The sequence below is a fragment of the Photinus pyralis genome, unplaced genomic scaffold (genome assembly GCF_008802855.1).
Source record: "Photinus pyralis isolate 1611_PpyrPB1 unplaced genomic scaffold, Ppyr1.3 Ppyr1.4_LG6, whole genome shotgun sequence".
NCBI lineage: Eukaryota > Metazoa > Arthropoda > Insecta > Coleoptera > Lampyridae > Photinus > Photinus pyralis.
In genome coordinates, this window is record NW_022170663.1 from 8,991,939 (window position 1) to 9,016,995 (window position 25,057).

A 25,057-nucleotide genomic window follows, 5' to 3' on the forward strand; every position below is an offset into this window, starting at 1 on the left:
AATAAGTCACCATTAACTGCAATACAGTAACCAAGAGGATCATAAAATCCATTTCGAACTGCTGCTAATTGATAACTGGATATCTTTTTGTTTTAGAAAATTCCATGGCATCGCAGATTATTGAAAAAGATGGGGGTTTTATTTTCCAATTTTCCGTCTTTATTATGCAAAAAATTGAAAACTAATACGGTTGATTGACGTAAAAAAAATTTTTCTACAAAAAACCTTAATACATTTTTGCTCTAAAATAATTTGGGGAGCCAATAATCGCATGTTATGAATTTTACATTGAAATCCCTATGATGCGTTACGGAAGTCACCACCCTGTATAATCGAATATTGCACAAATTTTCTTTCTGCAGAAAAACACCGAATTAATATAATAATTTCACTAGGAAAATCGATATTTGGGGGACAATTGTCCGCATTTTCATAAGTAACTCGTTAAACATTTTTATTAATCGGGACCGAAACACCTTCCGCTCAAAGCAATAATCGCGAATCCCCTTAGAACCCCTCCAAAGACTCATTCCCGCTCAAACTTTAGCCCGAAATGGCGGATTACTAATGAAGGAAGCCATTAATTAATTTTCATCCCGAACTAGTTTTAGGGTCGTTAATTAAACCGATCTCTTGCCCAGAAAAAGCCGACTCGAGAGTTTCCACAGTGTATCGGATTAACTATCTTAATTTTGACACCTTACAATTTCCAATAATATTCAAAACCCAAACGGATCTACCCTTAAACTCAAAATCTATCATTTACAAGGAAAATTCGTGGAAAATTTAAAAGCAAACTGACCTCTATCGTTACACTGGTTTATATCAAAGTTCAGTTAGATCAAAATCGAATTTATTAGCAAGAAAAATACAGAAAAACATGAACAATCAATTTTATGATCGAAAATGTTCCCAAGGTGATATCTCCGCCAATTGAATCAGCTGACAGTTTTTAATGTGAAACGCAAATCTCTACAAATTTTTCTCCAAACATTCCTGTTCTGCATGCTAGCTTCTGAATCTTTTAGTATGACTGAGAAACTTTTAACGTTTCCTTATACAAAATGACTAACATTTCCCTATAAATTTTATCATCTTTGGTAGGTCTTTTTTCCTCTGATAAGCTACTGACAATGTTAGTTAAAAATTGGCGTATTTTAGACGTCTTATGAAATCAAAAACATATACTTTTCCAAATTCTATAATTAAATTATTAGTTCTATAATTCAATGGTTCTATTATAGATCTTGGAAGACAGTTTGAAAGGGGTGGGGAGGGGTACGCACTTGTACGCATTGAAATTGACGGCATTGCACTCATTTCCACAAACAGACGTTGATATATAAACGACGAAAAGTTTGAAGATGGAAAGTGTAAACTGTTGTATAATTTTTGTATATTAATGTTAATCTGTAAGAGTTCCATACAAGATATATAACTACAAGCAATGGCATAAGTTACATCATTCCAATAATCAAATCCTAGGGAGGTGTTCTAAAGGATTCTGAGCCTACTGGCAGGATTTTAACGTAGTAGTCAAAAACCGTTTCGAATATCCCGTCCAAAGTAATTTTCTTTTAGAAAAATTCTTTTTGAAAATACAAAAATGCTTCTAAATAACTGTACTCTTCGATCTTGATTCTATTGTTTTAGTTGATTCAGCAAGGTACCCAAAATTTAAAAAGTGCAATGCTTCATTAAGTACATGTACAATCTACACTCCCTGGTACCGGAAACAATTTAGATTGAATAAGTAATTTAAGTATATTACTTTAATTCATATTTATCAATGCCAACGTTTTTGTTACCATTTTTTGGCATTGGTACGTTCAATGGCCTAGTTTCATTTCATGTAAACAAATAAAGCAGTCGAATTACTTTACTTACAATGTGAACGTGATGTCATATACAGAACCTCGATAGAAAAGGATATCGTTTAAAATGAAAAAGCACCCTCCTGTTGAAACTATAATAGAAATATTCGTTGTATATGGCAATTTTTAAATGTTTATCCGAGCATTTCTTCCAAATGTAAAACAACTCTTGAATTTATTCATATATTTAAAGAATTACATTAACACAATTTTCTACTTAAAGGATATAAATATCCTGCATCGACGATGGCACTTTATTACCATAGTCCACATTACTTCCTCTTTCTCCATTGATGAATTGTAAAAGCATTTCATCAATCTGATTTTCCGGCAGTGACAGATCGTAAAACGCGGAGGAGTGTATTGTATATAGTCACAGGTTACAGTAGCTAAGGTCATCACATATAAATAACCTCTACGCTCACTATCTCCGCTTGTAAACACGACCATATAAGTATGTGACCAATCGTATGATCCCAAATTAACATTTCCTTATACATTCTCATTGTCACAAACCTTTGATAAAGAGGGAACGTCCCATATTCCGCCGTTCCCGGCGCTTCCTCGTCGTGCGGTTGGATCCCAAGAGTTCCTCCTTCCGTCCAGGGAATCGTTCGAGAATCTTCGCGAATTTCGTCGATTGGCATTAGGAACTTGCAAGAAGTTCGTGGATCCTCCTAAGGAGTCTCGTCGATGATTTAATGATCCGTTAACATTTTTCAATGATACCATCGACTTCGTGACCGTATCCTTTCGCAACAGCGAAGGAAAACCGCTGGGATGCTCGATATCCTTATTTGGTGGCACTTGCGGCAGAGCCAAGGAATCACGTCGCCTGCATATCAAAAAGTTTAAGTTTTACATCTCACGCTGGTTTGGTTTTGTGTGTTAATTGAGATTAATTAGCGATCACTTCCCGGTTGGTATATAATTGAATAATGTACCTACCTGTTATAATTATTTCCTTGCAAATTTAAGGCGGGCATCGATCCTCTTCGCGGTCCGACGCCGTTGCCGGATTTTGAATCGCGCCGCGTTGATATCTCTCGAAAATTGGGGATGTGCAGCACGTTCCCCAAGGAACCTCGGCGATTCCCGTGCACGTTGCACTTTGCGTCATGCTTATGCTCAATTTCACAGTACTCAACAGGTGCAGGTTTCGGTTCAATTGTACTTTCATTGAAAAGCGCCTCTAAACGTTTTATGGCGGCAGCGTGATTAATAATGGCGGTCATTTTTTAATTCACTTTTTTTCACACAACTTAAACCGTTAAAAAATGGCACCAACAAGTGCGTGCGCGTCCGCTAATCTTCGCTCGAAGCACATTCCGCGATCCGCATAAGACTGTTCCGGCAGTCAACAGTCACGATATTAAGACAAACCTCGAACTACATCCCACATAATCACCTACCAATACGTTTTATCAACTGTTACATCGGGAAAAAACTACGTTAAAACGCCGAGACGCTAACGCAATTGAGAACTTCGATCAAATAATGCGCGAGAACGGAGACTTTAACGATGAATCAGAAAGGTAACCTCCACCATTCTGCTATTGTCATAAATATTATTCAAAGAATTACTTTCAACCGTACTAGAAGTAATGGAATTTTGTGATTCATTAGACGTTAACGTAACAGATTTATTTATTTATTGCGCAAATCGCACTACATTTGCTTGTGAAATGCGACCAATTAACTCTCCGGAATCGTCATTAATTATTCAAATTTCCAAAACCAGTCGACAATCTTCTTTTGACGGGAGGATAGATGCGTACAATTTCTCTGCGTATCCTTTTAAATGGACCACATCAAAATATTCACCAATGCCACATTTCTTAAACCATACTCAGTTTATTGCACCAATTCTTCATCAACATTTTTTCTTCGTTCTCATAATTACAATAAACATTTTAAGTGTATTAGATTTTCGCAGTTTACATCGTAAACTACCACTGAGATTTATATCCCATATGGTCTAGTGGCTAGGATACCTGGCTTTCACCCAGGAGGCTCGGGTTCGATTCCCGGTATGGGAATTTTTAGTTGCTGTTTATGTTAGACAGAAATTCACTGCACAGGCTGCCTAGTGATAAAACCAAAACGTTATCACGAGGCACAAAAAAAGTCAAATAAAAAAATAGGGGCCCAAATATTGCTATAAACTAGCCCAAATTCTCAAAAAATTCATTCTGGAAAATTCTTTGCCAGTAAAGCTCACTCGCGGGTTTTTGGGATCGAAAAATCCGCTCTTAAGGAAAATAGACGACTCCGCAACTATCTACATGCGACTTTCAACATACATCATCTCCAGAAGGTGACTTTTCCTTGAAGTTAATCTGATCAGGAACAAGAAGTCTAGGACCTAGGGCGAGGTCTCGTAAGCGACATACATTTTTCTGGGGGCGAATACTCTAGAAGCGGACATGCCGAAGGTGAGTTTTCTAAAGGCAAATATTCCGATACGAAAAATAACTAAAAGCAGAAGAAAAGTATGTGAAAGAATCTTGTCCGGAAGTTTGCCAAAAAAGCATTCACTGGTAAAAAATTGATTCCTGGAAAAATAACCCCAAAAGAAACTTGTGTCTCCTCCCTCACAAATCTGAAAATTCACTCACGAAAGCACTTTCACGAATTATTGGTCACTAAGGAAACTCGTGTCTCTAAAACTGAACAAATCAAAAATAAAAGTGTTACATTTCCTTCTCCCTAGAGGTGAATTTTCATTAACAGTATCCCATATGGTCTAGTGGCTAGGATACCTGGCTTTCACCCAGGAGGCTCGGGTTCGATTCCCGGTATGGGAAATTTTTATGCATTTCATACAAAATTACTCAGGCAATGACATCCTTATCATACAAAAATATGATCTATGATAACATTACATGTGAATATGTGTTCTGTTCCACTTCATTCAGAAAAAAATACGCAGAACGTAATTTTTGTTAATACTTTTAAACTCGGAATTCCGGCCCAGCCTTGAACCCGCAATTTTGTTTTCAAACTCAAAATTTCGACATCACATTCGAAAATATGATTGTACAGATGTTTAGTTTTAAGGGTCAAGTTTAAAATCCCTGACCATCCCTAGATATATGTTTTCAATATTGTTTGGTTAAGGGAAACGAGTGCATAGCCAACTGTGAGCGCGTAAGGTCGCATTAATTCTTACATCTGTATTTCATTGTGCATTAACTTATTTCATTTGTAAATAAATATTTTAAAATCAAAATTATTATATCATCAATCGGTCAGTTAACAAGAGCAGTGTAAATTCAGAAAATTATTACGTGGTCCTTCGAGCCGGATTTAAGTAAAAAGTATTAGTAAGACTATTTAATGTGCGCGAGAGAACTGTCAAACGTTGCATCATAACAAAAAATCGGCAGAGGTGTATAGACAATGATGGCAGACAGTTACGTTAGTCATAACTATCTTTTAATATTAAAATCAAATGTAATTTTACGTAAAACCAAAGATGTTACAATGTACGAAACAAAAACTATCTAAGATCATCTTACGCAAGAACAAAAAAAGGGTCAGGATTTCCCTATTTGCAGAGGTGTTCAATGCTGTAATTCCATGCCAGAAGCAAAATTCGATGTACAGAAATCTGAAGAGCTATTTTATAAGTAAAATAGGACAGTAAAATCCATATTGTTAATGATAATCTTCTTTTATATAATTTTAGTTTTATGGCTTCGGTACCAGTTTCTCTATCTGTTTAGAGGTCTGAAATAAATTATTATTATTAATATTATTATTTAATTTATATATGTTCTGTGATTTATAGTCGGACGTCCTATAGCAGCAAACATAGAAACTTGAAAATAATTTCCGGCGATTTTTCGTGGTCCCTTTTGTTAACAAAATCTTTTTTCCCAGGCTGTGTAATTAAGGGTTCCATAGATATGGACCTTTACTAATAAGGCACCCTGTGAATATTATAAACTATTAGCAATTGTAAATAGGTTAATCGCCAATTCCAAACCAAAAAGCACAGAAAACAATTACGCATCGAGTTTTCTGTCTTCTGCTGCCTATAAAATTACCCACTATTGAATTATCTTATTTTGGGGGTGATTATGAATCGTGGTTGACATATCGCGAGACTTTTCGATTTCATGAAAATGAAGGCATCGGTGACATTCAGCGGTTTCCTATTTGCGACCCAGGTAATTAAGGCGTTAGACTTTGGTCAGTAAATTATAAAGTCGCTTGGGAGCTTTTGTGTAAACGCTATTATAATTCGCGTCTGCTAAATAAGGAATCGTGTACAAAAATTGGCAAGTTGATGGACTCGATATTAACAAAATTAAATCAATTAGGACATCCTATCGAGAAATGGGACACTCTCGTGGTATATTTTTGTTCTTTAACACACAAGGTAGGCAGGTACCATTATCTATAGCCTCAATGTTAATTAATGGTGCGAATAATAAAGCGCATAGAGCTAGGGCCAGATTCAGGATCCCAAAGCAGATTCCTGAGTGAAAAACTGCAGCGCAGATTAAGAATTAATACAGGAAAAGCAAATCTTTTCTGTACTGGTTTGGGAGCAATTAATTTCTTTCAGCAATGGTAAATGCAACATTAAAGTAATTTTCAGTAATCGCGGTGCTTTTATATGCTGATCTGTTCTGGTCCCTAATTAGCGTAGGTCATATCTATTAATTTGGGTCCAAATCTTCCCATACCGCATATGACAAAATTAGGTTGGATTATTTCTGGTCCCATTGGCAAAAATCATTCAAATTTGGTAGATGCGGAAATTTGAGCAGAGGGAAATGTTGCTACATTTTGGGCATAGAAGAATTTTCTGATAGGAAGTCACAATCCCCGAAAGAAATTGAGTAGGGAACTCATTTCTTACAGAACGAGACGCTAATGGCAGATTTGTAGTAAAGATTCCATTTAAGCGACCCCTTTCTTTATTAGGCAATCCCTACAACGAGGCAAAAGACGATTTTATTTATTAGACAATCAAAACGAGCGAGGATCGATTAAATTTTGCACCCGTATATTAAATGCCCATCATATATTTATAAAGGAAAATGTAAAAAGCGAAAAAGCCCATATCCATGGCAACTGGCAACTCCTTTGGACACTTTCATAATACACCAAATGACCAAAAGCAAAATAAACCTGATAATTTTTTATTCAAGCATTTTGTCAGCAAAAAACTGCATTCGGTCATTTTCATATTTTGTTAAAAGAACCCTCCACCTTCGATATCGGGCCCATTAATTATTATTGTGTTATTTTGAAATCGGTCGTTTTCAACGGGAGGAGTATGGAAAGTTTTAAAACAGATGTTTAGTTTTAAAGGCAGCAGGTCAGTTTTAATACCCCAAACGCAAAAGTATTCCGGAATTCCGAATTTATAATCGGAATTCAAAGTAATAAGGGTAAATTCGTGTTCAATAAAGGTTACATAATATCACGTAAAAGGAAGCATCTGATTTAATATAAAAAAAATCAATTAAGATAATGATCTTGATCTTTTTTAATCGACACCTTAAAACAAATGATTGATTTCAGCAATTTAAAACTGCTTTGGCGAAACGAATAATTAACAATTTGCTATTACACAATGCTCTATTTATGCTATAAATCAATAATAAACACTATGCAAATATTTATCGTCGGCGTATTTGTATTAGGTATGGTATGCCTTAACAATTATTGCGTCTCAAACAAATAACGTGACATTTGAATTTATATTATTTTGACGCTCTAGTAATTTACCTGTATGGGCAATTAAAGACCGAACGGAAAAATACGTTTTCTAAGGAAAATGCGATAATAATAATTGAATTCGAACCGTTACAATGGCGCCTTGCAGACCAATTATATTAATGTTAATCACCAATTGAAAGCGTTAAGATCGAATGCGACATGCTTAATGCAAATTTGTCATGCCGCATGTATATGAACGACTTATTGTGCTTCATTTATTGAGTACCTACTTAATGAAAGGCAGAATTTTGTTGTTAGGAAAGTATACGTGTTCGTAGTCGAGTTTTGCACATAAAACTGGAGATAAAAGGTCGATCCCACGAAAATCGGTGACAGCATAGGTATCAACAAAGAACAATTAGGAAATAACTGCAAACCAAGATGACCAGGAAGAATGTAGAGAGAATTTATAAACTATAGATCAACATTCACTTGCTATAAGAGTTAGAAATTGAAATCTGCTAGAAAAGGTTTTCCAAGAAAGAAAAGTAGACGTGGGTCGTGGGAAGAGATTCAAATATGGAGAGCTCACGTAACAACAAAAACAGTTGATATTCATGTTCATAAAGGGTTTGTAGAGTGGATGAGTTGAGACCTAATGTGTCACGTCATAAACTTGTACCTGAGCTCTAGAAAATGATACGAAAGAAGGTTTCTTTTTCGGTTTTCCGCTTATATCTCAAAAGCGGTGCGTCGTAGCGAAACATTTTTTAATACAAACAAAGAACTGATAAAATTATTTGATAATTACCTAGTGTACACTAATTATGAAATTCAAACCGTGTTCACATTGTAACGAGAGCATGATGTTTGGATTTAATTTGTCCGATTTTTTAATAGAAATAAGTGTGCAGTTTGTGAAAAACCGTTCGGCATTAGTAGTGCAAAAGACACTAACCATACCCAATTAGACATCGACAGTTTGTAAGGTAATTCGTCATTTGTGGGTGTGGGAAATAACTCGGTAATTAAGCCTTGAAAAATGTAACAGATGAAGTCTCCCAGCAATCGACGAGCGATTGCACTTCTCTTCTTTGAAGATTTGTAGGTAAGTTCTATTTATTTCTGTAAGTATTAAAAGGTAATATTGAATACTTTTAAGAACTAATGTAAAAAAGGCATTTGTTGAAAATCTAACTTAAAGCTTTAATTGTTTTATCATAATCATAAAGTTGATTGTGTTTAGGTAATCAACAAGCATTACATATACACTCGTCATAAAACAGTTGTAACAATATTGTAAGTTATACCATCAAACTAAAATCGAAATCTATGAATTCATTCGTAGAGGCGTGAAGCAAAAGAATATTTTTAATAATTGTCGATTTGATAGTACGATGATGGAATCTGGCAAACAATTTTAAACCTTTAGCGTCCTGTATTACATAACCTTTTTGAGTTTTCTTAGGGGGACGAACAGTGTCTTTATTTCTGGTGTTATAATCGTGATAAAAAGCTTGTTAGTGATAATGTAAAAATACTGTTCTTTCTTGCAAACCTTAAACATGATTCAATAAATAGGATAACGTCAACATTTTTAGATAGATAAACGCACACTTACAGTCCTCTCCACCATGTGGCATAACCTACATAAGACAAACATATTTTTGCTTAATTTTAATGGAATATATTCAATGTGAAATTGGGGTCAATGTGTATTCCAACAAATTTTACAGATGGCGAATAAGATACATAATGGCATTTTAAAGAGAATTATAAGTATTCAGTCTTTATTTAATTTAGGTTTAATTTATTAGGAGTGCACTACTCTCTAGTTTTGTCACAGAGAGCTTCAGAAATTATCGCCTTGGACCAACAGAGTAATTTCATCAGCATATAGGGCGCAATTATTATTATCTCCTTTTTTGTATATTGAAGGACTACTATGGAACGCCGTTTTAGTATTTATACCAACATTTTATCATGTATCATTTTAAATAACAGTCAATCTTATGTCTCTAAATTTTTCGTTTGTTGTTTTTATCTTACGTATTAAGAGATTGATTAAAAAAATGTTGATTAATAAAGATGATACATGAATTAAAATGTTTGTTGATAATTTTAATTAGGCGCTAGTATACACGTAGTCAAATAGACTAAACTGTAGTTCCTGAAACTTCCGCACAATCAGAGATACGAATTAAAATTATCAACAATCATTTTAATTAATGTAACATTTTAATTCAACAATCACTTTAAATAATTCTTGCCGATTTTAACAGCATGAATTCATATGATTGTTGAATTAAAATGTTCTCTGAAAATATTTGTACAATTTTATTCCAAAATTTTACAATGTGCCATTTTAAATAACAGTCAATCGTATGCCTCTACTTTTTACGTTTGTTGTTATTGTCTTACGTATTAAATATGATTGTTTAAAAAATGTTACTTAATAAAAATGTGAAATGAATTATATTGTTATATTGAATGAGTGTATATGAAACTGTATTTCAACAAACAATTAATAACAAACAATTAAATTGAATTGCAAGAAATACTTCGATTAATAAAACGATTTTGTCCAACAAACATAAAAATTCATTCATTTTAAATGTGGAATTAAAATTATCAACAAACATTTTAATTCATCAGTCATATAAATTCGACGATTTGAAAATTGAAGCCGAATATTTTCAACAATCACTTTAATTCAACAAACAAATAAATTTTTATTGTTAGACGTAGTAAAAGAATCTTTTAAAATGATTGTTGAATTAATATGATTGTTGAATTAAAATGTTACATGAATTAAAATGTTTGTTGATAATTTTAATTAGGCGCTAGTATACACGTACCCAAATACACTAAAGGATAGTTCCTGAAACTTCCGCACAATCACAGATACGAATTAAAATTATCAACAAACATTTTAATTCATGTAACATTTTAATTCAACAATCATTTTAAATAATGCTTTCCGATTTTAACAGCACGAATTAATATGATTGTTGAATTAAAATGATTGTTGGGAATATTTGGACAACACTTCAATAATTGAATTAATATGATTGTTGAATTAAAATGTTTGTTCATAATTTTAATCTCACATTTAATATGAATAAATTTTTATGTTTGTTGAATTAGTTCTAGTTAGTTATATTACTGTTCGTTTATGTATTCGTTTGTTGATTTGTATTGTTAAACTTTCGTTATACACATTGCTATATAATTCATACATCATTTCAATTAAGTGAAGTTTTTTAAACAAACAAATGTTAATGTTTCACATAAAAACAACAAACATAATAAATCGGGAAATAAAATTAACTGTTGTTTATAATGTTACATTGTAAACTTTCGTAATAAAAAGTAAAACGGCGTTCCATACATTCACGAAGATGATACTCGAAACTAACTTTTTAATTACGATTGTTGTTAGTACAAATCTCCATTGGATTAGATGCATTTTTTAATGTAGAATTTCCCAAAAAATTAGAGATTTTGGATTACACAAACGTTGTCATTCAATCGTTGCCTTATGTTGTTTACAGTGTTCTAAGCCATAACGGCATATAAAGGTGTTTTAAATTACTATTTTATCGCCTTTCCCTTTTAGAAGCTCTTACAGAACAATAATGTATTCCGTGGCGGATTTAAATTTTTTGCGCCCCTAGGCACACCGAAAGATGTGCGCCCCAAAATAATCTTTAAATTGAAATAAATTTTAAAATAAAAATCAAATTATAACATGACATTTTTAAAACTAATATGCAAAGAAACTATCTACCAATTCTAATTTATTTTATAATTTTAATTAAACATGTTTGTCATTTATAACTTGTCAGGGGAGTTATTTTAAAACTTAAAATGTTACCTAAAATAAATATAGTGCAAAAAATGCAGCCCCCTAAAGCTGCCGCCCCGTGCCTAGTGTTCCTATATGTAAATCCGTCACTGAATGTATTGCCAAGCTTGTGGTACACTAACTATTTTTGAATTGATGACTGATTTTGTTTACAGAGATTATTAGGATTATAATGAAAAACTGTAAGTGCGGGGTAATTTGTCCAAACAAGTTTTGCAAGCTTCTCTTTCCTCAGGAATGTTGTTGAACGTTCTTTTCAAACAATCAATTAATTAATTGCGTGTTTATTCGAACTCATTCTGCGACTCGGATAGTTTTCATGTCAGATTCTTCTTCTCGTGTCCACGACATATTGTGTGAGGTGTTAATGAGAATTTGTCTAGTTAATCCTTTGGAATTTTCGGAAGTTGATCGGGGCTACTGATGGCCGTTTGCACCGACAAATTTAAGCTGGATTTTGCTTAAGCATTGCTTAATATCCATGGTAACCATAGTCTCAACAATCGTTGTCATGGATTTTAAGCTATGCTTAAGCTAAGCTCTGCTTAAATTTGTCGATGCAAACGGCCATGAGTCTCCCAAATTATTCAATATTGGGATTTTCCGAACTGTACAAGGAGAAATTATAAAAATTTTAAGTTTAAGTTAAGTTTAAGCAAGTATATAAGTCAATCTTGATTTATTTGAGCTAGATGAATAGGGGTTTTGTGGATATACTATTGCACACAGCAATATGTAGATAATTATATTACACATAAGTCTTGTATAAACATTTGTTTTCTAAACACAACGTAATAAATCCAAAAAACCGTATTTTCCAAAATGTCAGCTTGAGCACAATTTTTTTGGGGACTTGATAACATTTGAATAAAGCGGCAACAATGAATTTGTGTACCAATGTTCTTAGTATGACAGATTTTTGAAAACGTGTAATTTTTGGCCTAAAAATAATGTTTATGGGGTACTTGCCTTGCACACAAGTTACCAAGGCATATGTGATTAAAAAACAGCATAATGTAAAATTGTATCAAAATTCAGCCCGAAAATATAAAAACGACTCCTCTTATTAAAATTAGTATAAAACGACAAATAGACTGTATCATCGTCTCAGGGTGTACGCCTTCATCATGAATAATAATAATTATGAAGTCATATTGCATTTATTTAAACTTAGATAACCTTTTAACCGTTGAATCAATCATTTGTCTTCGAGTTTGTGTTGTATAATAAAAACAGACACCTCAGTCGAAGTAATGTTAAAAGTTTATTTCAAGTGGCACAATTTCGAGGTACCTTGGCAATGGTAGTTCGTAGATCGGACGTGACATTAGTGTAAAATTAATAACAATAATTTCCAAGTAATTCGAATATTCATAAAGTGACATAATCCGATTTTTACGTAACAAAGTCACGAATGAGCGGTATCGATCGTAGAAATCTGCATACCCTTCTTCAGTTACAAATATGGACCGACTTAAGCACGTCAGCACTCAATCACTGAGAAAAGACAATAATAGAAAATCATCAAGGTGATTGGAATAAATTATAACAAAAATGGGCAATGCTTCATTGGTGATTATAATTGACGCAAAAAAAGCTTCGACAATAGATCAAAATTTTGACAAATAAACTGGAAAGCGCACACTGTTAAAATTTCTAAAAAGGAAAAGTGCGCAGATGTTACAATTGAAATAAAAAGTAATTTGCGGTTTCAATGTGGAGCAGTAAATAGTGAGAAATCTTACCTTAACGGTATCGTAAATTCCCTCCTTCAGCCCTCTAGGATCCGGCTCGCTTTTAACTTGCAATCTAGAAAATTCGCTTGCATATAAAATCGCAAATTATTGTATAATAAAAATCGTTACCTCGGAGACTCGGCGCTACCATTTTGGTTCGGCCTAGGCGAGGGTGGGTTGCGATTTAATCCCGGGGTTCCATTTACGGCTTTGTTTACGGTCTGTTTACTGTAAAGAAAAAGAAACTTACAATATCGAATAAATCCGTGACAAATTACAAATTCCAGCAAAAGACAATAGGGTTTCCAAGCGTTATCCAGTATACGTGCATTACAGATTCCTGTCGTGTACGCAGAACATTAACGCGTCAAACTCACCTGGAGACAAAAGGTCGTTTCAAGTTCAGACTTGCCCAAGGAGAACAAAGAATATTAATTACGCACATTATCGAGTTTTGATTTGGTTGATTGAATTAAACAGAACGCGAACCTTATATGGGTTTCATATATGAAATTATTAGTGCGTCACTCTAATATGCATGATTTATGTCCTAACCTCAGCCAATATGGCGAAGCGTAACCAATTTCTTCAATTGGTGCAATTATCTCGTACTAGATCAATCTACTACGGCACATAAAAAGGAAGCAAAACATTGCCCAAGGATACTTACGTTAAATGCATATAATCAATTCGAATAACTTAATTCCCTGGGGTTGCGTGCAAGGCAACAATACCTTACAGGGGATCATTTTTGAAGAATTAATTTATATCGTGCGATGAGAATGCTTTCTATTGCTTGGCACGAATTCTCACGTCAATAACCAAAAAAACCATAATGAATGCGAACGTAATTAGTGTGAAAGCACATATTTCGAATGACCCTACACTTGCTGACCTATCCGGAGATGATCATATCTCGTGAGAAAACAGCCAAACGGTTTTCAGGATTGAGACGGCGCAAAACAAAAACAAAAATCCGCATACAGCGATGATTAAGATCGCGACCGCGACGCAATAAATAAAAATGTCGAATGAAGATGCAAATTCATTATATCACATTTTGTCTGCACCAAAATAGAACTCGCTATGAAGATGAATGACTTCAAGCATTGGAGGAGGCTTGGAGCCGAGCCAACAAGGGGTCAACTCGAGTTAATTTAAAATCTCGTGTATTTGTCAACTAGTCCAGTCACAAGAAATTGAACTTTCAACCGGAAAATATTTAACCTAAAAACGAAAGGAGAGCCTTGTTGGTTTCGGAAAAATAACATTTTTTTGATAACAGAACTTGAACGTTATTAAAATCGCTCAAAGGAAACACCGACTTTGTCTAAAACACCTAATATAATATAATATTAATTTTAATGTTAATATAATATCTCATACAGGAATTTTCAGTGTCTAAAATATCAATCATTTTGTGTAAGCAAATGTGCGAATTGTTTAGGTACCCACAGTTGAGAAAGACGCTTTCGCTCGTATTTAATGATTGATAATAATAAATTAAAACTAGGGATGGATTCGAACCGAAGTAAACTTGAACTGAAAACTTCGGAGCTTTATTTAGAGGTAAGTTCGGTTTAAAAAATTATAATGCCCCTCGGTTCGGAGAATAATTATATGAATTGGTTGGTTTTCTGAACCGAACTCCCAAGATCGTTTTCCTATACATAGGGAATACCCACAATACAGGGCGTTTCAAAAAGAATCATCCGATTTTGTAGGTTTATAATTTCAATACTAATAATAATATGGACATGAGGTTAATTTTATATTAAAGGATAACTAATAAAGTTTTTTTATTATACCTGAATCACAATCTCCGTTTTAAACACTCAAATGCGTGCGAAAAAGGGCCTTTAAAACACACGTGCTTTAAAGTTGCTAAGTAACGATACTTCAAGTAGGACTTTTGAAACTGTCATCTGGATGAAATAAAAATCCTCTTAGGTCGCTTTCTGTAAATGCAGAACATTTCTTTGGCTTTTGTACCTATCCTTTGGTTGAAGCTTTCACAAACGCGCGTAATTTAGGGTATGCTTCGAAATCTGTTCCACTTTTTAACCGCAGCATTGCTTTAAAGTTTTGAATGAATGCACCAAAATATAGAAAATTTAAATACCTTTGACATTTCCTTCATATATGCCACCATTATGAATGCATTTAAGACTGTATTCGTAAGTAACTTCCTATTCATCCATGGAAACAACTTTTCATATTCTTTATAATAGGCTTTGCTGGAGTTGGATTTTACACCTACCAACGTTTGTTTAGATTTTACAACAATCGATTTAATGGACGGTGTATTATCTTTTTCAACGGAAATCGTTTATTCACAAAGACGATGATTTTTATAAGCAAACGTCAAGTGACATTTCCATGGCAATCGTGAAATTACGAACACCCAGCCCACTTAATTAGACATGTATTCGAGTATAACGTCAATATGACTTCATTGTATTTCCTCTTTTTAATATATACTGCAGGTATAATAAAAAATACTATAAGATACACGTGTATAATTGATCTTTAAAGCACTTGCAACCTTAAAGGCACTCCGCTTTGCGTCGTGCCCTTAAACTCGTTGCGCGTGCTTTAAAGACTTGATTATACACTTGTATCTTAATATACTATTTTATACACCATTTACAGGTGCTCAATATGGCCCCCTTGAGATGCACGGCATATGTCTATGCGATACTCAAATTCGTCCCACACCTTAGCTAACATTTCTTGAGTGATAGATGCTCTGGGCTGTAGGAGGATCAGCACCATATGTGGTACGAAATTCACGTTGCACGGAAATCACAGACTCACATTTAGCAAACCGTATAACACAAAACGCTTTCTGTTGTTTAGACGCCATTTTGACAATACTGAGCTGGGCGTTGACAGAAGCGTGCTACTGCTACCTAGCAGAAACCACGCGAAACTCGAGAGCTTCCTCTTACTAACAGTACATTGTTCTATCAAATCGGACTTATAGATGAATAGCAATAAATTTTTAAAATCGGATGATTCTTTTTGAAACGCCCTGTACTATAAGCCCGTTTCGCGTCTATCCCTAATAATACGAACACTGGGGCGAGCTTTATGATAGTTGCACACGTGAAGTAACAGCAACGAACGGTATTGTTGTAAATGCAACGACAATTATTATAAACCGCCCATGCAAATTTGTGGCAAAATAGAGGGAACACATAAGTCACCGAGATTTTCGACATCAAATCATTCGAAGTCGAAATTGATCTATAATTTCCAAATTCCAAACTAAAGTAACTTTGATATTATTTAATCATTTAATTTAGGGGGACAAATTCTCTCAAATTCAATTACGAAAATATAATAATGTCATTTAAAAAATGTAAGTCAACTATTACTAGCCCCCGGAAATAATAATTTATAACATTTCAATTATGGCCGTTTTGTAGTATTTTCGCAATCATGAAATATGGTTTTTGTTGCATAAAAAATTCGGACAAAAAGTGTAGGTACTAGGTACTACAGTTTGCGGCGATTTTTTAAAATTACACCCTGTACGTATATGATTTTTTGCAAATTATCCACTAGGGCATGTAGAGAGTAAGGTATCGCCTACTTGTTCAATTAGTCCAGTAGGTACTTTAGTAAGTTATTTTATTTGCAAGAGAAAATTTACGGAAAAAACGACAGGCCAACAGAAATAGTGACCTACATTTTTCGTTATCAGAATAATGTCAGGAATTCAGAAAACCCATTACCTGAACTGTCATGATTTTTCACGATTGCTACACTTTCTTCTCTTCCTTGAAAGTAAGGAAAAAAACAATAACACATTTACATAAAATAACCGAGCATAAAACTTAATACAGGGTGTTTTTGGGAGCTTTAGTTAAACTTTTGTGTAACTTCCGGTATTTGCCGAAGTAGCTAGCAACTTCTTTATTTAAATACCCACATGTCGATACCTACAATTAATGGTTTTAAGCTCGGTTTTAAGTTACTTGGACTTTAAAAAAATGGCGGATGCAGATGGTACCTTGACAATTGATTACCTACTTGAAAACGATTGTAGTTATGGCAACCAATTTTTACCAGTGCGTAGAGAAAAAATAGGGCTTGCATTTAGTTTGCTTAAAAAGAGTTAAGTTGCGTACGACCGATAAGATCCAAATTTAACAAATTTCGAAGACATCTCATCTTTTTTTAAATCTAATGATACCATTTTCTTACTATTGGATCTGGTAGAGAATCAAAGTTGGCATATTTTGGTATTACATGTTCCTATATCTTTAATAGTTTCTGACTTACTCGCATTCCCATTTCATTGAATTGATTCCTTTTTTTTTCGGATTTTCTTTTTAGTAGTCGGCCATGATTTTATGACAACCGAATTTTAAACAAATCAAGGAAATGGTTCTTTAATATTATTGATTCTAATCTAAATAATTAATTAATAACAAAGACAGCAAAATGATCAGCTGATTGGAAAACACAAACTTATATACTTATTCATAATGTGTAGAACAGTAATTTTTAGAAGTTTGTTCAGAAAATTAACGATTATAACTGATAAAATAACATTTTGCATTCAAATTTTCTTGATACAGATGGAAACACCAAATCTTGTTATTTTTAAACGTACGAAACCCACTCTTGGAAATGTACTTCTGGATTTAAAAAAGGATTTTGATCGCACCAGTAATGGGAGTTATGGCGATTATGCGTGCCGTTTTTATTAAATTTGGCCTCATCTGACCATTAATAATGTTCCCTAAAAAATTATTATCATCTTTCTGATCCCTTACCATTAGCCATTCGATATTTATCACTCAACGGTACTACCATTGAGTGAAGGATTATTATTTAATTACTCAATTGTACTATTTGATTGATATGCAAAATTTTTTTGAATTAACATAAAACATTTTCATTTTCCAAGCATAAATTTGTACTGCTACATCAACATTTAAAATGATTGTTGAATTAAAATGATACTTGAATTAAAATACTAGTTCATAATTTTAATTCGTCGCTAGTGGCGCATACACCCAAATGGACTGAACGTCCACACTTTTGAATACAAGTAACATTTTAATTCGGAAATCATTTTAAATGATTTGTAAATGGAATGGACTGATTGCCGAATTAAAATGTTCATTCACTTATGCCACCTTTTTTTTAAAGAAAGGATTAGGGATTTGAACCGATTTTTTTGCAATGTTTTTGGCTGATCGGCTGTAGAGGAAAATTCATCCAAATATGAATTTCAGGCATTTATTTTAAATTTCCGAAAAAGCCTTCACTTGCCTGCACACACATCCTGCATCATTCTCGAATTGAAGTTGTTAACGTTTGAGAGCTTTTATTTCTTTAATTAAAACCACAATTTTGGCAATCAGGGTCTCCTTTTCTCACCCGATTTTTTTTTGGCATAACTTAAATGTTACACCCGTTTCCATCTTTTAAACCGTCGCATTTAACATTTAAAACAAAAAATAAGTGCACTAAAAATAGTGGAATGGTCTGTTATTTGTTATTTGTAAAATGTTGGAAAAAAGGTACCACGGTACTCCATAACGGCATAACTATACGAGTGAACACCTGTTCAACAACAAAAAAGGTCTCTACAAGAGTGCTGAGATTTGAAACCTTTGGATCTGTTCCAACAAGATGAGGATTAAGGAATATTTCAAAAGCGACTAGCCTATTAGTTAACCACCATCTAGCCGTCTTGCATATTCCATAAAATAAAAGACCTAGGTATGGGGATTTGCGAAATTTATGGCTTAAAATCCATGGCAACGATGGATGGATTTTAAGCTACGCTTAAGCTAAGTTATACCTACACTTAAATTTGTCGGTGCAAACGGCCATAAGAGATTCTGAAAGTAGGAATGATATTTGAACCTCCAGATAATGGGTACTTTAAAAATAATATGCGTTTACAATTAGGAATAAAAGGAATGATGTAGTTGTTTAGAAACCTACTAAAAACATGCACTGTTAAGACAAAATTTCAAGTCTGCTCAATTATTATTTTTTTGAACGTGAAATGGAAAAGTCTCCAACCAGATCATAGCCAGTGAAGTAGCAAGATTGTAAAGTGTCAATTTTCAGTTCCACTTTCTGTTATACTGAAGATGCCAGTCCATCTCTCTGCAAAAAAGTGTTGATGTTTTAGGGGTTAAAAGACATGGTGGTTTGCGTTCGTATTCTGTTGGGGATTCTGTACATAATAAAATCGAGTTTGCCAGTAAAATTTTACATGCAGAGGCAAGTTTCCACATAGGTAAACATAACGTACCTACTCAAGTTCTATAATTAAATCAATAAACATAGGAAATTCCCCGATCGTGCAAAATAAAAAATCTTACTTGTGCTTTGATCTGTGAAGCTCGCAGTCTGATTTATCCATATACGAAAAAACTTTGGTAAGTCCATGTTCTTTGATCTTTCTTTGTATGGGAGGATGAAGGTAGTGGTTGTAGTACATGTTTTCCAACTGAAGCACTACTCAATAAATACCCGTGGCCCTGCACGTGTGTTCTTAAAACTGTATTAAAAAGGCAGGGCACGTTTCTCTATTGTGTCTCATCAAAACATTGCCACACCGGTTATGACTAAGAAACCGCACCACAATAATTAATCCCAATTAGATATAATCGTTTAACCATCGATAGTACACGTAATGCCTATACGACAAACTTGACTGAAAAGATGCAAGGATTAAAAGGACATGTTGTCGTCTTCGATTACACGGCGATGCACGCACACTCCCACAAGACTACATATCAACTACACGATCTCGAGAAAACTATGCAGGATTTCCATACTAAGACCGTGCATACGTTATCAGTTGTATAATTAGCACCATTAGAAACGTCACACTTCCAATACACACTGTTTACCGATTTCAAGTGTTTAACCGCGGAATGCCAAAACATAAATAACACTTTTCGGGCGAGTACTCGTGGAAGATAATGAGATAAAAAGGTCACAAGTTGATCGGGCAATAATATGTAAATGAGAAGTATCGGTATGCAGAAACCTGATTAATGACAGCCACTTGTGAGTTAAGTCATAAATGTGTCCTTTCGAGCACATTTTTCAAGAGGTCAATAGTCATTCATTGCCGTAAAAAATGAACTCATATTAACGGAACCGATGTTTCCCAAACAAGATTCACTAATGGAGTACAAATCCGCTCCTAATTTTGGATTCTTATAGCATGAACTAGTCCTCCCCAAACTAATTTCTATTAATTACACTGGCAAAACCTGTCCAGATGGAGAAAAAGGTGACTTTTCGTATGCAACATACGTCTCATAGCTGAATTGGAGGACCACGTGTGTGTTACTTCCGATCAAGGAATATATCAAAGGTTAGTAAACTTACGCGTGGTATCGTCATTCGTATAAGGACTTTTATTGCGTGATGTTCTAAGTCAATGTTAATCCTGATAAGCCATATTCTTCTCAAATAAATTTTCCTAAATTAATGCGAGTTTCATGCTAATTAAGGAACACCCGTTACAATTTAAAGTTTATTTGGGGTATTTGCCCCATGATATTACGAAATCACTAACAGAAACAAGATCGATTGAAATCATTTAGTTATTTTTATTAACGACAATCGGAAGTTGCTAAAGATGTTGATGGTTTTTAGACGTGAGATCGTTATTGGGTACTAAGCCAAAAACCGACTGCAACAAAACTGCTGTAACTTTTGAACTAGTAGCCTAATCTTGGAACTGTTTGAAATTATGGATTCTACAGGCCACATTCTATAAGAAATTTTTTTTCCGGGTCGATCTGAGACAATTTTTTTTTCGGGCCGCAGAAAAAAGCAGTGTATAACCCTTTCTAGCCAAAAATCGACTGCACCAAAATTTCTCGGGAAAACACTTTTTCTTATTAATTTTGGTGCGTAGAAACCAAAACAATTCGTACATTTTCGATTTCGTTTTTGTATAAATTGTGCTTGACAATATCGGAGATTCATTATTATTAAGAAACCACGCATAGTAAAAACTGATCAATTCAAAGGGAACTTGTGCCATATGGCGTAGAAGTAGATTTAGTTTTATGATAAAAATTTAAATATCCTGCCATTTTCATGTGGTATGCAAATAGAACCTCGAATAGAACAATTTCCACATTTTCCATAATGATGTGGTAACTTCACTACCCTTTGTCAATATGTAGGTAATTTATGAATACGTATGCGTGCTTTACAGCTACAATTGACAAAAAATTAAAATCTTTAGCATCAGGCGGTGACTATTTTAAGTGAATAAATGGAACTTTTACTAAAATTAGCCTATAACTGCAAAACTATGGGATGCAATGCAAGCAGAACAGAAATAATTGCGAAATTTATCCAGAACTAGTATACATCACTTTAGGGCAGATGCACGTAGAACTTCAATCGAAAAGTAGAATTTTTGGAAATTTAATTTCGAATCTATACGCGTGATTGTTGAGGGTAGTCTTGTAGATGTTTGTTCCTAACCTGCCTGTTGAACTTCAATATTTTACACTGCGATTGCAACAAATGATGCTTTCTCATTTTTCACACAGCGATTATTTCAGGTAAATAAACGAAAGTTTTACCAAAATTTGAAACTTGGAACTGTAGAACAATTAACAAGTACCTACATAGTACGCAAACTTAAAAATGTTGGAAATGGGGTGCAGTTGAAAGATGGCACCCTTTTAAAACTTTACTTTGGCCCAATACGAAAAATAATTCTGAAATTGACATAGAACTATGAAACTGGAGGAGACGCACGTAGAATCTCAATTAAAACTTCGAATTTTAAAAAATTGTTTATAATTGTGATTTTTGAGGGTAAACTTGTGGAACTTTTTTGAAAATATGAACTCGAAAACCTCGAAAATAACGCACATTATTGCAAATCTCAAATCGATGACCTACCTGGAAAACTTTCTTGGTGCATCAATTGTGAACGTCAAACTTTCCGGGTGTGATACGAAAAGACCGATCCCCAGTCCAAAATTGTAAATTTTAATTTTTAGGGATGTGCTTTTTAGGCTAAATTTGCATATTAAGAACTGGAAAATTCAAATAAAACTAGCAAGAAAAGTTGAGGGAACTTGAACGTTGACACCTCACTTCTTGGACTGATTATTATAAGCTTGATTATAAGTAAAACAGAACTTTTACTAAAATCAATCTAAAATTGTAAAATTAATGAATTTAAATTCTACGGCAATATACAGGCTGTTACACGCAAACCGTTACCTAAAAGCGAGGTTGTAACATAATGCCACCAAATTTATTTTTCCAAAATACTTCTGCATCTCGTTCTGCATTATAATTGTTCTGTGGGATATATTTTTATGTTCGCGTGGTGATATCTTTGTCAACTTTACAGCATTCGTTTCATCTAACTAAGTAATAGAGTCTTAGAGTGTAACTTTCGCTCAACAGGATTAATTTAATTAGCTCAAAATTCCCAAGAATAAAGAAGAAAAGTGTCAAATTGTAAGGAAATTAATTTCAATGTAACAGTAACGAATAAATATTTCTCATTCTCAATGAATACTTCACAAATGACTCACTCTAGTACAAACATCCTGTCCCGGTTTTTCCTCTCCGCTAAGATGAAACTATTTTTAGGCGTAGTCGACGGGAAAGTAATTAACTGGATCTGACAGTAATAAACTGGCGCCTTTCAAAAATTCATTATTTCTTCCGTTGGGTAAGGCAATTGAACTTAGCTTTGTTCGTGATTTATCTATTTCGCCATGCTATTTTCGTGATGAAAATGGGTCACTGGAACTATGTAACAAGCCGAACTGGGTACGATGGACGAAGACCACGGATGAATGTAATTTTTTTAAGGAAGTAATTCGGAAATGTTTGTTATCCTATTGATTGACCACCTTTAGGGTCAATAAGAAGGGCGATAGCCCCTATCTCAATGCCCCATTGTGTTAAGGGTGTAAACTTTTGCTTGGTCTTGTAGTTAGTAGCTTCTGAAACTGGAAATAGTGTAGTAGGTATTTTGCGTGCACGTCATCAATTCTGTCTTTGGAGTAAACTTTAATGCCAACGTATTAACAAAATAAAAAATTTAACCACAATTACGTGTTTATATTAAACTGATCAATGTATTTCACAAAATACAGATTCTCGAAGTAGATTTTGTTGATGAAGGACTCCATTCTGTATGGAACGCCGTTGTATCTTTTAATAACTGAACACCCGGACTAAAAAAATTAACTATAATTGATGCAATGGTACTAACATTTATAGAAATTTACTTTGTGTTAGCAACAATTGCCTAGTTGAAATTAATAATTGCATATCTTCCAATAACAACTCGCAATAATTTTCTCTTTTACAATTTCAAATAACGGTTTTTGTGCGAAATTTCAAAAACCGTTATTGAAATGGCATATTTAACAATTTCAAATCGGCAGTCTTATTCATATATCACGATTTAGAAATAACGTGTTGCAAATTTTAATGTTCAAAAATTATCGATTTGATATTATTAAATAATCTTTAATATCACCTTCACGCTTTGTAATAATTTTCAATTTCAAGTTGAAATAAAAAATTCAATTCTCTATTTCAGACTCGTAACTTTGGAACGCACAATTTAATTTTTAATATCAACTCTGTGATATTGGTAATTCGATTTACTTATATGTCATGACATATAAAAAATTGTGGCGCCATCTATCGAGTGATGTCAAAAGTGAAGAGCGAACCTCAACCCAACTAATCACGTTTGATGTAATTACCGCGAAAATCTACTTTCAAGTGCTTATTTTATTACCAATATCGTTCATAAATACATTGTGCGAATAATATTGTCAAAAAAAATGTACAATTACGCGAAATGGAGATTTTAAATTCTGTTCCGATTATTAAACTTACTGTCGCTAGAGGGCAGGTCAATTTGCTATATGTGATTTAAAAATATCGCCTTGATATTTTTAATTCATTTACCAATATGTGCGACTTGATATTTTTAGTTCTATTGCACAAATTACTAATTTTTACTTGAAATTTTTAAATACTTTGCATTGTACACGATATGAAACTTAGAAATATAATTCGTGAATAAATTGTATATTTCAATAGGATATTAAAAATTTTTTAACTATAACAACCTTTGTGTTAATTACAATTGTCAATATGGAAACTACTTCTTCCATTGTCGCAAAAATTTCAATCCCATCTAACGTTTTATTTGAAACTGCATACCTATTAATTGATTTTAATGAAAATTTCAGGTACGTTTTAAAATGTTCAGAATGCAAAATTATAAGTTCTGTTACTGAAAAATCGGTTGATGAGTTTTAAACACATATTCTCGTTATTGAAAATTAAGAAATGAAATAGAAAATTATTCTATAGTTGAAAATAGCTTTTATTTTTAAATATCAGATAAAAATTTTTGATATCAAAAACAGTTTGTAAACATTCAGCAATGAATTCTTCCTTGTGGAGGAATAAATTAATAGCGATGGATATTACTTGAAACAAGAAATTGAAAATTATCGTTATGTTGTGGATTGAACATCCAACCAAAGGAATCAATGAAATTTATTAACATTTCAACTCTAAATAATAATAGTTTTGAAATAAAAAATTGTTTTAAAATACAAAGTCGATATCATGAAATACGTTTGAATTAACAAACTTAACACCATAATTGAAGAATTACAATTATAAATTTCAAATAGCGAACTTCGCAAAGTATTTAAAAATTCCAAGTAGAAATTAGTAATTTGTGCAATAGAATTAAAAATATCAAGTCGCACATATTGGTAAATGAATTAAAAATATCAAGGCGATATTTTTAAATCACATATAGCAAATTGACCTGCCCTCTAGCGACAGTAAGTTTAATAATCGGAACAGAATTTAAAATCTCCATT

At 33.5% G+C, this 25,057-nt stretch overlaps 1 protein-coding gene and 2 non-coding genes across 4 annotated transcripts in view; 2 read left to right on the forward strand and 1 right to left on the reverse strand.

The window, feature by feature from the left end:
* LOC116173381 (WD repeat-containing protein 47-like) overlaps window positions 1–25,057 on the reverse strand; it is a 75,040-nt gene that overhangs the window by 21,357 nt on the left and 28,626 nt on the right. For both annotated transcript variants that reach the window (XM_031490820.1, XM_031490819.1), the window contains exons 3-4: window positions 13,287–13,385; window positions 13,167–13,230 (exon numbers count right to left, since the gene is read on the reverse strand). In XM_031490820.1, the coding sequence (XP_031346680.1) occupies window positions 13,167–13,230; window positions 13,287–13,385 (163 nt within the window). The remainder of the gene's footprint in view (window positions 1–13,166; window positions 13,231–13,286; window positions 13,386–25,057) is intronic.
* Trnae-uuc lies at window positions 3,842–3,913 on the forward strand. Its single transcript has one exon. It is a non-coding gene; the product is annotated as a tRNA-Glu (tRNA).
* On the forward strand, window positions 4,610–4,681 carry Trnae-uuc. Its single transcript has one exon. It is a non-coding gene; the product is annotated as a tRNA-Glu (tRNA).